Source organism: Branchiostoma floridae, chromosome 15 (genome assembly GCF_000003815.2).
Source record: "Branchiostoma floridae strain S238N-H82 chromosome 15, Bfl_VNyyK, whole genome shotgun sequence".
Classification (NCBI taxonomy): Eukaryota; Metazoa; Chordata; class Leptocardii; order Amphioxiformes; family Branchiostomatidae; genus Branchiostoma; species Branchiostoma floridae.
Genome location: NC_049993.1, coordinates 2,924,167 through 2,938,844, shown reverse-complemented (window position 1 = coordinate 2,938,844; position 14,678 = coordinate 2,924,167). Strand labels below are relative to the sequence as shown.

Here is a 14,678-nt window from a genome sequence, read left to right as displayed (position 1 = left end):
AAAATCATAACCAGTAACTTGAGTAATTTGGTATTTGGCGTATTTATTACCTGAATTTCTAACCATTATCGACGTAGTACCTATATTTAAAAAAAGGTTAAGTGCATACGAGTAAAATTTATCAATTGATGACTACGCTCTATAGTGTGCCAGGGTCAATGAACTCTCTTCTTCCCAATGCAACAACGCATCCCGCTTCTCAGTCGTGTCTTGTACTACAAGTGGGTGTAGAGGTTTCGGTTGGATGCTTTTAATTTCAGGAGAAAGGCATGCCCTGTACATTTGGATGGGGCCACAGCAAGTAAATATTCAGGATGACATCAGCGTGCTCTATTTTCGCCTGATTGTAAAGAAAGAAAGAAGATTTCTTTTTCCTACTGTGATTGTGAACATGTCGAAAAGGTATTAAAATGGGAAATCATATCATAGTTTAGCCTAACTTGTACTTGTATACATGAAACTAGCGGAGAAAATGTAGCCTCGACTTTAGTGTTATAAGCACAGTGTGTATAACTTATTCGAAAGGAGTGTAACGTAAACTAGTGTAACGTATTGAATATTTAATGCAGAAATAAAAATAAAAGTCTTGTCTGCTGTGAGACCATGTTTTGTGTTTGCTTATTATATTGTAACCACTTTAAGGGTGTCTATTTTGACAAATCTAAATGTGTTACCCCTCCCGATTCTTTGTCAAACTCTGTCATACATTTAGAGTCTGCCGGTATGTCCCCCAGAAAATGTACTTGCTGTGGATTTAGTAAGTTATCCACGGTGGTCAAATACGGGCTCAAATCCTCCTATGTCTAGCCGAATTGGAACCTCGTTCCACGATGTTCGATCTGACGTAATTCGAACCAAACCTGTGTTCTATTTAGGTCATCTGCGGTCTTTGCAGACAAAACCGTGCTTTCTGGCCCTTTTTCCCCCAACTAACTTGAATCAGGCGAAAAATATAGTTTCCCATCAATATAAACAATTTTCTGGACAGTACATCTGTGCTTTCACTTTGTTGCGGACCTGTAATATGTAACGAAGCTACTGGCGTTTTTCTTGGTGACCTCGAATATTATAAGTGTTGTTCACACCGGTATCAAATACACCCTCCCGCTATCCGTGCGGCATGACATGCGTGCAAACATCGTTTAAGATCTCGACCAAGAAGAGTCCAACTTAACTCATTGACGGCTCAAAATGACCGCAACTTTTCCCGAGATTTTCGTTTTTGGGATTTTTAAAAAAATGCCCTCGATTTTGAATTATTGGTAATTAAGTGCGAAAAATGCCATTTTTACGCATATTTTTGACTGTAACTTTGCTTAAAATTAAAAATTAAAAAATCCCAAAAAACAAAAAAGTTTCATTTGCCTCTCAGATGACGAAAAATACAAAAATTGAGAATTTTCCATGGCACTTGCGGCCCATCTTATCAAGAGTATGGTCAAATTGAAGGTCTTCCTTGAAACAGAAAAAAATCTTCTTTGGAAGCAAAATCGAAACAAAACAATCTCAATTCAAAGGGGAAGATTCAAACTATCTAAAATTGCGAATTTAATATTATTTTGAATACATTTTCCTTGTTATAACATTTGTTTATTTTGAAATATTTTACGGTTAGCCAATAGTAGGCCTCTTGTAACCCGATACTCTGTCGAACTCGCATAGCAACGGGAAAGAATACCCTAGCAACCGACCGCCGTGATCATTCTCCTACGCAGGGACATCCAACAGCGAAACCGCCTGTCTGGATGTACCCTGATTTCTCAACCATCACTCTTAGTCCCTGCTGTCCAAACCAGCTGTCAGTCAATCAGAGAATAGGCCTTTCAGTTTTTCAAAAGGGTCTCGCATATATAAGGGTAAGCTCATTGATATTCATAAGTAGGGCGGTCAGGAACTAAGAGTGACGGTTGAGAAAGCAGGGTACATCCAGATAGGCGGTTTCGCTGCTGGATTTCCCTGTGTAGAAGGATGGTTATGTATGCGCTTGGCCAAGATTCACCACAGTAATGAAGGTGGCGTAAAAGATCTGTCTGCGTGTCTTCTAAAGTAGGCACAACTGCTTTTCAGAATGTATACATTAAGGCTGGTGCACTTAACCTACCGCATATCTGGCATGATTTATATGGGCACTGTTATCAAAAGCAAATGCCAGACGGTCCCTGCTAAGAAAACTATTATAGTAAAAGCCATAACCTTCTAACCCATTTTAAGTCCACGCGTCTTACGCACTTACGGTGTCGGAACGTTTTTCTTTATTCTAAGGCCACAGCAAGTAAATTTTATGGATGACATCCTCTGCAGACTGCAAAAATAGTGCGATAGGGCGAAAAAAAAACAAGATGGGTGAAAAAAAGATGGCTGCATTTTCAAAAAAAGGCACCATAAAGTTGTGATGACTGTTGTAACAAGAATCAAAGGGACAAAACATGGTATCAGAGCCAACAAGGCATTAATTTCTGTACTCAAGACATGTACTGGTGGTAAAAGTGACACTAGTGTGGTAGACTGGCATCACCAACAAAGTTGGTAACCACACTCATGGCTTCCATATTGGTGTCATTTTTACAACTATCCAAGAAGTTTCATTTCTACAACTACAGCCCTGGGTACCTCGCAAGTGTCACTTCTACAAGTACAATTATTAGGCTACAATACAACATATTTGCTCATTTTGGTACTTTATCGTCATGTTTACCATCCCTGCAGAAGAAAAAAATTCTTGTTTTTTTTTTCTGAAATCAGGAGAAAATTAATACGCGCGCTGATGTCATCCATAAAATTTACTTGCTGTGGCCTAAGTTGACAATTGACATAGACTTAGTGGCACTCCTCTCAAGTGCAGTTTCTCATATCACAGCGCAACAAAATAAGCTGCGTAAGTTTGGACAAGGACAAACTTAGGCAAATTACGGTCCACTCAAGTCCACACGTCTTATGCACTTATCATTACGGTGTCGGAACATATTTCTTTATTCTATGTGCAATGGACATAGCCTGGAATCCAGCCGTGTTGTGCTTTGGTCGCTCTGCTTCCTTGCGTACTGGCAGGAGCAGAGCGACCAACGCACAGTACGGCTGGATTCCAGGCTACAATGGACATAGACGTAGTGGCACTACCTTCAAGTGCAGTTACTCATATCACAGCGCAACAAAAAAAACTGTGTAAATTTTGACAAGAAAAAATTGATGCAAACTTCGAAAAACACATATAAGATATCATCATCATCATCATATGATATAACAAATGTCAAATTACTTACAGATCGAATGTAACATTGAAAATGCGCCATAAAAGCACATACTCAAGCAACTGGATATGCTTTTGAAAACATTTCCCAAGTCATATCCAGACGCTTGTCATGAGAAACTACTTTTTGGTGGATCTTATTACCTGTATGTCCAACGGTTACCTTCTTCGACGTAAGTAGCAAAATGGTTTATACAATAATATGATTACAAATTAAGATAATTATTAAGCTTTGGCGACCCCCGACCAGTCTGGGATCCTTGGTTAATATCTAAACAAACTGTATTGTGATAAAGGCGCGCTATACATAGTATATAGAGCGTTACATTGATTATGAAACTGCCCATCTGAACACAAACTTATACTTTGAAAAATGATAAAGGAGCAGTGCCGACTTTGACCCGTTGATATTCGTCATAGTGCAAAAAGCAAAAGCGTGTTTGGCATGGTTCTCCAATGAGACTGTCGGAACTTTCATGTTGACATAAACTATTGACCGAGAATCCCAAGAGTCAATATAGCGCTCTTAACCCAAACTTGTATCGACATGTTTTTCTTTTGATCTATAGTTTATGGATTTTAGATTTTGAAACGCTTATGATTTTCTGCTCCGGAGTATAAGCAGATGGAACATAAAAATTGCCTTTATTGATTATGATTTAGTAGAGTAGGACATTAACATTAACAGATCACTTTTTTTGCAGTTGCAAAATTACAAATCGGATTGGACTTAGGTAAGTAACAAAACTGCATAAACAAAGTATAGATTTAGATTTAAATATAACTAAGCTTTACAGACCCCGACCAGTCTGGCACTTTTGTTTGATATCTACATTAATTTGCTAAAATGATCCCCAAAAGAGTCTCATGCAGGGATAGTTACATTGCTTAAAAAAAACTTCTGAACACGAACTTTTGGACGTTTGAATGAAGAAGACAGAGGGGCGGTACCGACTTCTAACAGTCTTTGACCCTTTGCTGACGTCATGAGCGCAGCAAAATCATGTGTCTACAGAACTCGGATTAAAGAGCTAATGAAGTTTAAGGATTCGGTCTTTAATTCCGGTGAGTCAAATTTTGGACAAAGCCTAATTTTCTTTTGTCATTATAAAAATAAAAATTTTATTTATCTACGTTCGCCTAACAGCTGACCCCTGCAAGGGTTGGTGACGTCCACAACAGAGTGGCCAGAAACTCAGAATCTTTCAGAACAATTAGTTGAATAACCAGCCTATATCATTCTAAACTTTACCAAGGGCCAAAATAAGCATATATAAACACTGTATGATGTAAAAAAAACGTCATTATTGTCTGTGGAATATCTTTATAGAAGGATGTTTTAGAGTACGCACTGAGTTAATCTACCGGACGTATATGTCGCTACTTTTAAACCCACCCATTTTGTAATGTGAGCTCTTCATAGCTAACTCCAGGAGTCGTTTTAGCTATTATGAGATTATGCCCCAGTTAAGTCAGACAGGTACGTCTAGATAGTATGCCGTAACATGTACCAACAAATCCTACATAAGACTTATAATCGTTGCCGCAAGCATCAAATGTCAGATGCAACCATTTACCAGGCTTTAATTCCTTTGGCAAATACCACTATTCGTAGAGTGATAGGTCTTTGTACATATCTAATGGTTTGGGCAATTAATCCACACGGGTTTATATAACCGCACAGTATTGCCTTAATGGTAAGGCAGCATCTCTGTTATAAGTAAGACCTTTAATCTGAAAGGTCATACTCCATTAAGAAGTTCGAAACGGACTAGTGATCTTAGCCTAATAGTATATACATGATCATCCGGATAAGAGATGCGTTTGTGCCTTTAGAGCTTTCTGTTTTGAGCAGGCCGCCTTAATTCTTATCTGTTGCAAAGAGATAAAAGAATATATCATCAGACGTTTGGAGTACCGAGTGAAGTCTTTACTTAATAGGCCGGAAGCTGCGTTTACCGGGGAAAATACAGGGGATTAAGTTCGCTATATGCAAGCCACCTTTGTAGTAAGCTTAGAAAAGGTGCGCTCCCACCGCACTTGCGTCAAGCTTGCGTCACTGCGGGGTTCGAAAGATACTCAACGAATTTCAGAGATGAAGAACGAATTTTCTTTCTTTTTGTGTAATTGGTCGTCTTCTTAGTCATACATTTACGTATAACGTAATATCTAAATTTTAAAAATCGGAGGAAAGAACAAAAAAGTGACGCAGTGAATGAATCCCGCAGTGACGCAAACTTGACACAAGTGCGGTGGGAGCGCACCTTGATACCTTCTTGTGTTGTGGCGTAGCAGGAGATTTGGGGCACAGAAGCCTTAGATTCAGGTCATTTCATGTTAGCAATCTTGTCTTCTTAGGAAAAAGACTTTGCACGACGTTCCTAACTCCACATAGTTGTAAATGTGGTAATTCCGATTTGGGAGGTAAGAGGCGGTGGAATGGCAGGAATGAGGTTTGCCTTGCAATACCGTGTCATTAACACAGTGGATAACAAACAATTGCCTCTAATTAGAAGGCCTTGAATAGACTAAAGGGGCTAAACGTTTACCTACCGCTTTCTCAGACTACCGCACTATGTTCACGACAAAGCATCTTCTTCTGGTTATTTCATATGTGAATGTACTACACTCTTCCTTTGATGTATTTTCTGTTTCTAGACTGACAATGGCACTGTCCTTATTAAGAAGTAAGTAATTTATTTTAGCAGGGCAACAAGAACAAAGGATAATTGATTTATTTTACACATTGGACATATGAATAAAGTCGTCCAAAGGCAACAATATCAGAGCATCTGGGAACTTGTACCCGAAATTTTGAGCTAATGTCTTTAAATAGTCCAACATCAAGAAGTTCTCAGCCAAAACATCATTTCCTGTCACAATAACAATATATCTGTTGGTGTTTGGTCTTAATTAACTCTATGCCAATGAAATGTTTTGACAGCCAGCTGGATTTGGATTTGCTTTTAATTTTTATACATATATATTTTAAATGTTATGATATGTCTAGAACGAAAAAATAAACTCCATGTTGGTATTTACGTTTGTTTTGATTTGTTTGCATACGTGGTAACAATCTGATTTATGTTGTTAACAATGTAGAGGGTCATTGTCTGCAAGAAAAAAAGGAAGAACAAAGAACGAAGCCACTACCACATAACAAGATCAAGACAGTCCATCTAGGCCTTTAAGTGGAGGGCTCTAGACATATCTTTGTCACTGACGGCCACACAGTGTGAAAGCTAATCAAAGCCCTACACTTTTTGGCAGAGTATCAAGAAAACCCATCCAGGCATTCTGAAGTTATTGTTTTTTCACACAAAGTTGGTAAGCATTCACCATTCCGTAATGCCCATGGGGTGTTGGTTTGTATTCTTCGCACTTGCTTCTATCGATTTGTCATTTGGGGCTGTCACAAACGCTTCACTTTACCCCTGAGGTAGGGGGGTCGCCAAACAAATTGATTTCCAATGACTGTAAGCGAACGATTGATTGATTGTAGGAGTCAGAAGATATTCCAACAAAAAGAGAAGACGTCTATATCTTTTTAAATATTTTTCAGGGAAAGAAAACTCGCATGAAGTCAGCTTCAGCGTTTTCACTCTTTGAAATAAAATACTATGGTTTTTTCGAGGTTTTAATGGTTTTGAGCTTTTATCCACCAAGATGTATAAGGCACGGTATGGTAAAGGGGGAGCCCATCCTTCTCCTTAGATCCCCTTTAACCTTTCCAAACGAAGTCAGATACTCATTTTTACACCAAAGAGTGGCCATTACCTTTCTTTTGATGAGATCAAAGCAAACATAAAACAGATATATGTATGCACAAAGTGTTACAGCAGTTTGTCCAATCAAGGAGCTTTTATCAGTAGTCCAATACGACGACAGCATGGTTCAAAGCTGTACATGTTTCCACAAGTTCGACAACAGCAAACGAGTTTTCATGTCACAAGCAGACACAGACACACGGACAGACGCAAACATCCTTCTTAGCAATGGAAATGAGACCACAAGCTTGTTTACGCAGACTAATATTTTATGTGTATCGAATTTACTTACTTACGACTCATAACGATGTCATAATGATCAGGCTATCTTCCTTTAGCAATGATGGTGCATTTTACTGTTATATTCTTGTACTTGTTGAGTACTACATACAGTATATTTAACATGTATTATTTGTTTGAAGATTTGGTGTATTTCAAATTTTGGTCGGTATCGTGTGTTATTACCAAAACAGATGCCTTCGATACACCATAATGCTATACAATAGACAAATAGGTGGACAAAAGACAAAACAAAAGTACCCGATGTGGTTTTATGAACGCCGCGAGAAATTATGCATTAGAATTATTTGTCAATGCGGTTTCTGACGTGTTGATCGTTGTTTGCCCCATTCACTATTAAGAAGTGAGCCGTTATTGCACCGGTATCGATTTGTCGTTATTCAGATGATAAATTGGTGCAATAATGCAAATTTAGGTATGTAACTAATTGAAAATATACATGATATACCGACGGTCCAACAGTTATTACTTGTATCTATTTGGGAGGTTCGAAGCATTTTTACACCAACAAGTTGTGTTTTGCTACGGCAAAATATCAATGTCAGTGGCACAAAACATTAAATAGTCTTCCTATACCTACCTGCCAACAGCATGTGACATGTTTTAAGGTAGTCCTTAATACAACACAAATAATTTAAGTTATGCCGTATAGGGCAGTGCCCATCTCCATTTCATTGGCTTTTGGGCCTCACAACTTTGTCCAATTACTAGATATTTAGGCTAGTTCACTGGTAATGGTGTTTATCTGCATCTGTATCTATGTAGCTAGCATAATAGCCCTTTGGCGTAACACACCAGCTTCTGTATCTAAATTTATATAGCCGTTATAACCGCTCTTTGGCGTAACACACCAGCTTCTGTATCTGTATCTGTATCTATATAGCCGGTATAACCGCCCTTTGGAGTACCACACCAGCTTCGCAGGCACGCGGCATGGCAGCAGCTGGTTATATTACATTGAACTATCCGCCATACCTAACTGTATGTCAGACTACTAAACTTGTTTCCGTATGCCAAAAGCTAAGAACGGAATGCAGCATGTACTATTTTGGCATAACTCGGTCGGGGATTGAACTCACGACCTTCTTGATGCATAACATTTTACCCTTATCATAAGGTAAAATACATCAACAAGATGTTTCAGGCGTTTCGAATTACATCCACTCTTCTGTAGCGTTACTAGAATGAACTGTTAGAACAATTAAAAGACATGCATCTACATGAAAAAAAAACACATTCACAGTTCCTCACACATTTCCAAATCCTAGACAAGATTACTCATACATAAGTGTACTTTTATCGATAATATTTTGTTGTTCTGTATGTAGCCTATACTATTTGTCTATAATGCTATTACCTGATATTGGTTGTCATACATTGTACATTGTGCGATTGTTGTGCAATAAATTTATTCATTCATTCATTCATTACTAGAAAGTGATAGACTTTTTTACCTCTCTATTGAGATGGCGGTTAGCGTCAAGACGGAGCAGACAACAGACGACATCTGCACATAGGCGATGGCCTTACACATGAAGAGCCCCAGCTCCCACTGCGGCAGGAAGTACTCTGCCGTTCGGATCGGCACACAGGCGAAGCAGATGATCAAGTCTGCCGCAGCCAGACTGGCCAGGTAGTAGGTTGTGGCCGCCCGTAGTCGCTTGTATCGAACGGTGCAGAATAACACCAGCGCGTTCCCTAACGTCCCTACCACAAACGTGATACCGTACGTAAGGATGGTTGGTACGGAGATCCATAACATCCCCAAGATCTCGTAAGCACCAACGTACGGCTCCTTAGCCACCGTATCGTTACCTGTTTGCCACCAGGACTCGTTGGTGATGCTCTCGGGAGGAAGTTCTGTTCCACCCGAAGCCGTTGGGGATAGCGCTACGGTACCTTCTCGAAGTTCTAGAGTCATTCTTGATGAGACGTTACTTCTCGTCTACTGCGCAATTCTTTTACCGGTTCGCTCGATATTATAGTAGTGGACTTGATCACATGACTGAGTAGGGAGGCGCACGTTTTGTGTACGACGGCAGACGACGTTTTTTTACGCATTAGTTTAATACTCTCAGTTAATACGTCAAACTTTAAGTGACTGGGATTTAAGTGATTAGGAAGCCATTCGCCGGAAATCGACATGACGGCATCACCACCAGACTTGTTTACAAGCATTACAAATTGATTTCTACCAGCAAGCTGAATAGTCATGGCTATACTTCATTGAAACGTGTTTAGAATTTATGCATGACACACACTTTACACTGTCTCGTATTGAAGCACAATATTTCATTGGCGGACAGAGCTGTAGTAGGAAATGGCGTTGCCACTACGTGTATTTGGGTCCCTAGAAGTTTGGACAGAAAGACAGACAGCTGAGATAAGCACCGTATTTATGAAAATATAAAGGACCGTTTTGAAACAAGATTGAGGACATAAGATTCTATGTTGCTTTCCAATATTTTAAAGAAAAACAATAAAACAAAACTTCGAATTCTCTTCTACATTTTAATGACAGTCGCTCCCGTGTGTGTGTTTGTATGTCTGCGCGTATACTTCTCTCTCTGTACATGTGTGTGTGTGTGTGTGTGCATGTGCATTATACAGCACGTGTTTGCATGCGTGAACGTATGTGCGTATGTGTGTTTTGGTGTATGTGTGCATGTGACACAAATGGGTGTATGTGACGCATTGTGCAAGATGACGTCGACCAATCATTTTCACCGTAGCTCATTAATATTCCATATTTGGGATTCCCCTGTCGATTTGACAGATAAGGAGGCAGACAGACATTTTGTCTGCACGTGACTTTTGATGGTGAAGGAGGGGTGTGCATTTCCTTCTCCACCCTCTCGTCTACTGGAGCACTAAGTCTCACAGGGACAGAACTATATGACACGTGTGAGACGGCTTCAGCAGATGCAGCTTTGTTTTTCGGAGTATCCGTCTCCTAGGAGGACTTCCAGTCAAGGATGTAAGGAGTACGCTTGCCACCGGCACAGAAAATATTCTTAATACTTAACTCTAAAAGTCATCTCAAATAAAAATACAACGTGATAGTAGACTATGGTTTAATAAAACAGACAAGGCCTAAAAAAATTAGTCTATACAACTGATTTCGGGGATGATAACAAAAAGCTATTTTGCCATTATATAATAATTCTGCATACGATCTATCTCTGGAGTCCTGGGGTTAAGTATATCTTTTTACAACTGAATGGAGGCGTTCGTTGGCCCGTATCTGTTTCTTATCAAAGCGTAGTAGAGAAGTAAATGCTGATTGATTTGTTTACGTCAATCCTTTTCAATTAACTGTGAAAGGAACGAAGCAAGAAACATCAAGATGAGGACGCTGTCTTTTATTTTGCCTCCGCTGAGAACACGTCCCAACCGGTTCGGCTGATTTCCCTCGAGAAAGGTATTGAATAGCTTTGGGGAACAACGTTGCCATTCAGCCAAAATGGACCATGGTAGACAATACGTACAATACTCCTGATTCCAATTATGGCAGACATTTTGGATTTTCAGGTGTCATCCTGGGTGCCAATCATCAATTGGTTCTCGGTCTCACCAAGAAGTATAGTGCACAAGTTATATGTTGGGTTTTGATCATAATGTATGAGGAAGTTTTCAACATTCAGCAAATTTTGAATCATTGTTGTCATTACATTACAGATGACCTCCTTTTAGAATCAGTTGCTAAGTGGAAAATACAAGGAACTGGGATCAAAGCCACATCATTTGCCATGAAATCTACGAACACATGATCATGCAATCTACGTACACATGATTATGAAATCTACGAACCTATGATCATGAAGATCTACTTACACTTATATAAAAGATCTTTTGTTTAATTGTTGTACCACCTACAGTGACAGTCACTGAATATAAAAAGATTAACGTTTCTGTATACCAACATTTTTTTGCACAGTCCTTTATCCAACCGACGTTTGGTGTCCACTCGCGTTCATTTCCTCAGTCAGAACCTAACCAGCTAGAGTCTCATTAGTTAAAACATTACCTATTAGAGCCTTTAGTACCTCACCGAATAAACGTTCACCAGGTAGAATCTTAACAGTGAGAAAACCAGTAGTCCTAACTAGAACGATTAGGACCTAACAAGTTAGAGCCTCATTTGTTTAAACATTACAGGTTAGAACCTTACCCGTTAGATCCTTACCAGTTAGAGCCTCCCCAGTAAGAGCCTCACCAATTAGAAACTGACCAGTTGAAACCTCACCAGTTAGAACCTCACCAGTTAGAACCTCACCAGTTAGAACCTCGCCAGTTAGAACCTCACCAGTTAGAACCTCACCAGTTAGAACCTCACCATTTAGAACCTCACCAGTTAGAACCTCACCAGTTAGAACCTCACCAATTGGAACCTCACCAGTTAGAACCTCATCAGTTAAAACTTTACCCGTTAGAACATCACCAATTAGAAGCTGTCCAGTTAGAGTCACATTAGTAAAACTTCACCCGTTAGAACATCACTAGTTAGAACCTCACAAGTTAGAACCTTACCAGTTAGGACCTTACTTGTTAGAGCCTCATTTAGAACCTTGCCAGTTAGAAACTAACCAGTTGAAACCTCACCAAATAGAACTTCACCAGTTAAAACCTCACCAGTAATACGTAATGTCACCAGTACGAACCTCGCCAGCAACAACCTCACAGGTTCACCTCATCAACACTATTCGGAACATCCCCAAGGTCAAGCGCAACTGATATACGTTCCCCTCTGAGGGACGCCGCCTTACGAAACTAAATACAATGTCCCTGTAGCGTTAAAAAATCGATTCAATCTTGACGTAACAAGCCTTGGTCTCGTAGTAATCACTCTTGAGGGTGATGTTGGGCTCCAGAGGTTTTGGCAAAGTGCTGCGATGCAGCACTCTGGAGAGTAGTGCACTAGAGCATCAATAGTCAGTCAGCATTTCTTGAAGAATGCAGATAATTCTTTCTAATACCCCTGTCACATTTGGCGAAAATCAATCGGACGACGATTCTGCCGCAATCGCCCGAGCCTCGCTTACAATAATAGATTTATTAAACAATTGTAGAAGGTACAAAGTATGGCTTATATGTGACAGGGACGGTTTTAAGGTAAAAAAAAATACGCGCCACCCTCCGTCGATCTTAAATATGACCGATCTTCCATCGATATGTCCGAAGATCATGGATAATGTGACAGGGTTATGAGGAATACAGTATAGTCATCATTAGTCTGGATTCGTTAAAATTCAAAGTCTGTAACAATAGTTCACCTTTATCCACATGGTAACCTATATCCGTTGCTTTAGGAAATGATGTATTTAGGTAAATCTAGTCGACGAACTTCGGTTTCAAATTGCATCTTTTCATAGCATTACACACAGTCTGTCGACTTGATAATCTAAATACCACGATTTATATACAGCGGATAAGGGTTACCCATCGGATAAAGGTGAACTAGCGTGTATGTGCCTTGTTGTGTGTGAGTAGCATGGCAAAAAAGCGGCAATGAATGTTGAAAATATTTTTCATTTTTTTTTCATTCCAGTTAAATTTCTTTTTTTCATTGATCTTATGCCTATTGATTTCATGATTTCTCCATCGTTTGCAAGATTTATTGATTTATGTTGCTTCTACTTATAGATTTTTTTACACATTCATCAACTATCGGGTAATAAGAAGTATTCCTGTTGGCTTTAAGATTAGAGAGTTCGGCTCATAAGGGTCTTAAACCCCAGGCATTGACATGCCATTGATGCTGTAAACCTAAAAAGCGTGATTTTCTTCACTCATGGGTATTTAACGACTGTGTGGGCAGCGGAGGAGATGGTGGTAAAAGGATAAGGTTGCGTTTTGCCTTCCAATACCCTGGAATGTCGGACACTTCGGCACATGGACACTTCGGCCCCCTGTCAATCAGGACACTTCGGCCCCAAGCCGAGGACACTTCGGCCCCAAGCCGAGGACACTTCGGCCCCCTGTCAATCAGGACACTTCGGCCCCGGGTCCAGTCCACGATAGTTATCTAACACGTAGCCCGAGTTGACTAAATAACGTATAATTTTAGGACGTATGATTTTACTTGTACAATATATCATATAGTGTTATCCTGTCTACTCGAGAAAATCGTCATTAGTGATTACGTTTTTTTTGCGTTTCCGGGGCATGAAGATCCCAATGATTAATTTGTACATTGCATAGCATGCCCACGCACATTCGAACTAGCGGGGCCGAAGTGTCTTCTGAGCCTGGGCCGAAGTGTCCTCGGCCTGGGGCCAAAGTGTCCGGGCCGAAGTGTCCATGTTCCGAACTGTCCTGATACAATACCGTGCCCTAGGCAGAGTGGATGACAACCCACTGCACCTACGGCCTCAAGAAAAATAGGCAAAGGGACTACCTCTATAATTTTTAATAATACCAATGAATGCGAGGTGGACGCGAACTAAATGCCATTGATTCAGTAAAAAGATAATAATTCAGTTTCAAACTTTTAAGGTTTGTTTGTTAATAAGTCTATAAAACACACATCATCACATACAATAGCACAATAGACAGACTAAACTGGAATCTGGCATATCTTTCGATCGGTCATTTTTGTTAGTGTAACTCTTTAACATTTTGAATCATGCTACCTATGTTTCACCATGTATTATCAAATTAAATAACTGAGTATCCTCATTTAAACTCTCCAACAACTGGACTAATTACACTTCTTATTGAGTCCAACTACAAAACCAACACTTAACTAAAGCGTTAACGGACGTGTAGAGTCTCGGTCACAAAATATTCTGACAATCAATTTGCGATAGCTTAAGGCCCCCTCTCACTTGACGTGCGGCACGCTTGCGGCATTGCTGCGTTCGGAAGATGCTCAACGAATTTCAGAGATAAAGAACGAATTTTCTTACTTGTTGTGTATTTTGTGGCCTTCTATGTCACACTTTTACGTATTGCGCAGTATCTGAATTATAACAAATCGGAGAAAATAACAAAACAGTACCGCAGTGAACGAACGCAGCAATGCCGCAAGCGTGCCGCACGTCAAGTGAGAGGGGGCCTTTAAGGTGGTATCCTACTGCACTTTGGGCACCGGTGCGGCACTGCGAGATTCGTTCACTACGAAACTGTTGTGTTCCTTTCCCGATTTTTTTTTATAATTTAGATATTGAGTTATACGTAAAAAGTTTGACTTAGAAGACAAAAATACACAAAGCGTGAGATGGTTCGATCTTTATCTCTGAAATTCGTTGAGTAATATTCGAACCCCGCAGTGCCGCACCGGTGCCCCAAGTGTGGGGAGATACCACCTTTACCAATGCCTGAATATCAAGGATGACTGAGCCCACTGCTTCATATGTTTAAAG

The 14,678-nt window shown here is 39.9% G+C and overlaps 1 protein-coding gene across 1 annotated transcript; it reads right to left on the bottom strand.

Moving 5' to 3' along the window:
* Positions 1 to 8,764: 8,764 nt before the first annotated feature.
* Positions 8,765 to 9,235, bottom strand: LOC118432172 (kiSS-1 receptor-like). Its single transcript, XM_035843702.1, has one exon. It carries the CDS (start codon positions 9,233 to 9,235, stop codon positions 8,765 to 8,767), a length of 471 nt encoding a protein of 156 aa, XP_035699595.1.
* Positions 9,236 to 14,678: the final 5,443 nt, after the last annotated feature.

What these genes read in the sequence shown, in the direction of transcription:
- LOC118432172 (XM_035843702.1), bottom strand. Translation starts at nt 9,235, where the DNA reads ATGACTCTAGAACTTCGAGAAGGTACCGTAGCGCTATCCCCAACGGCT.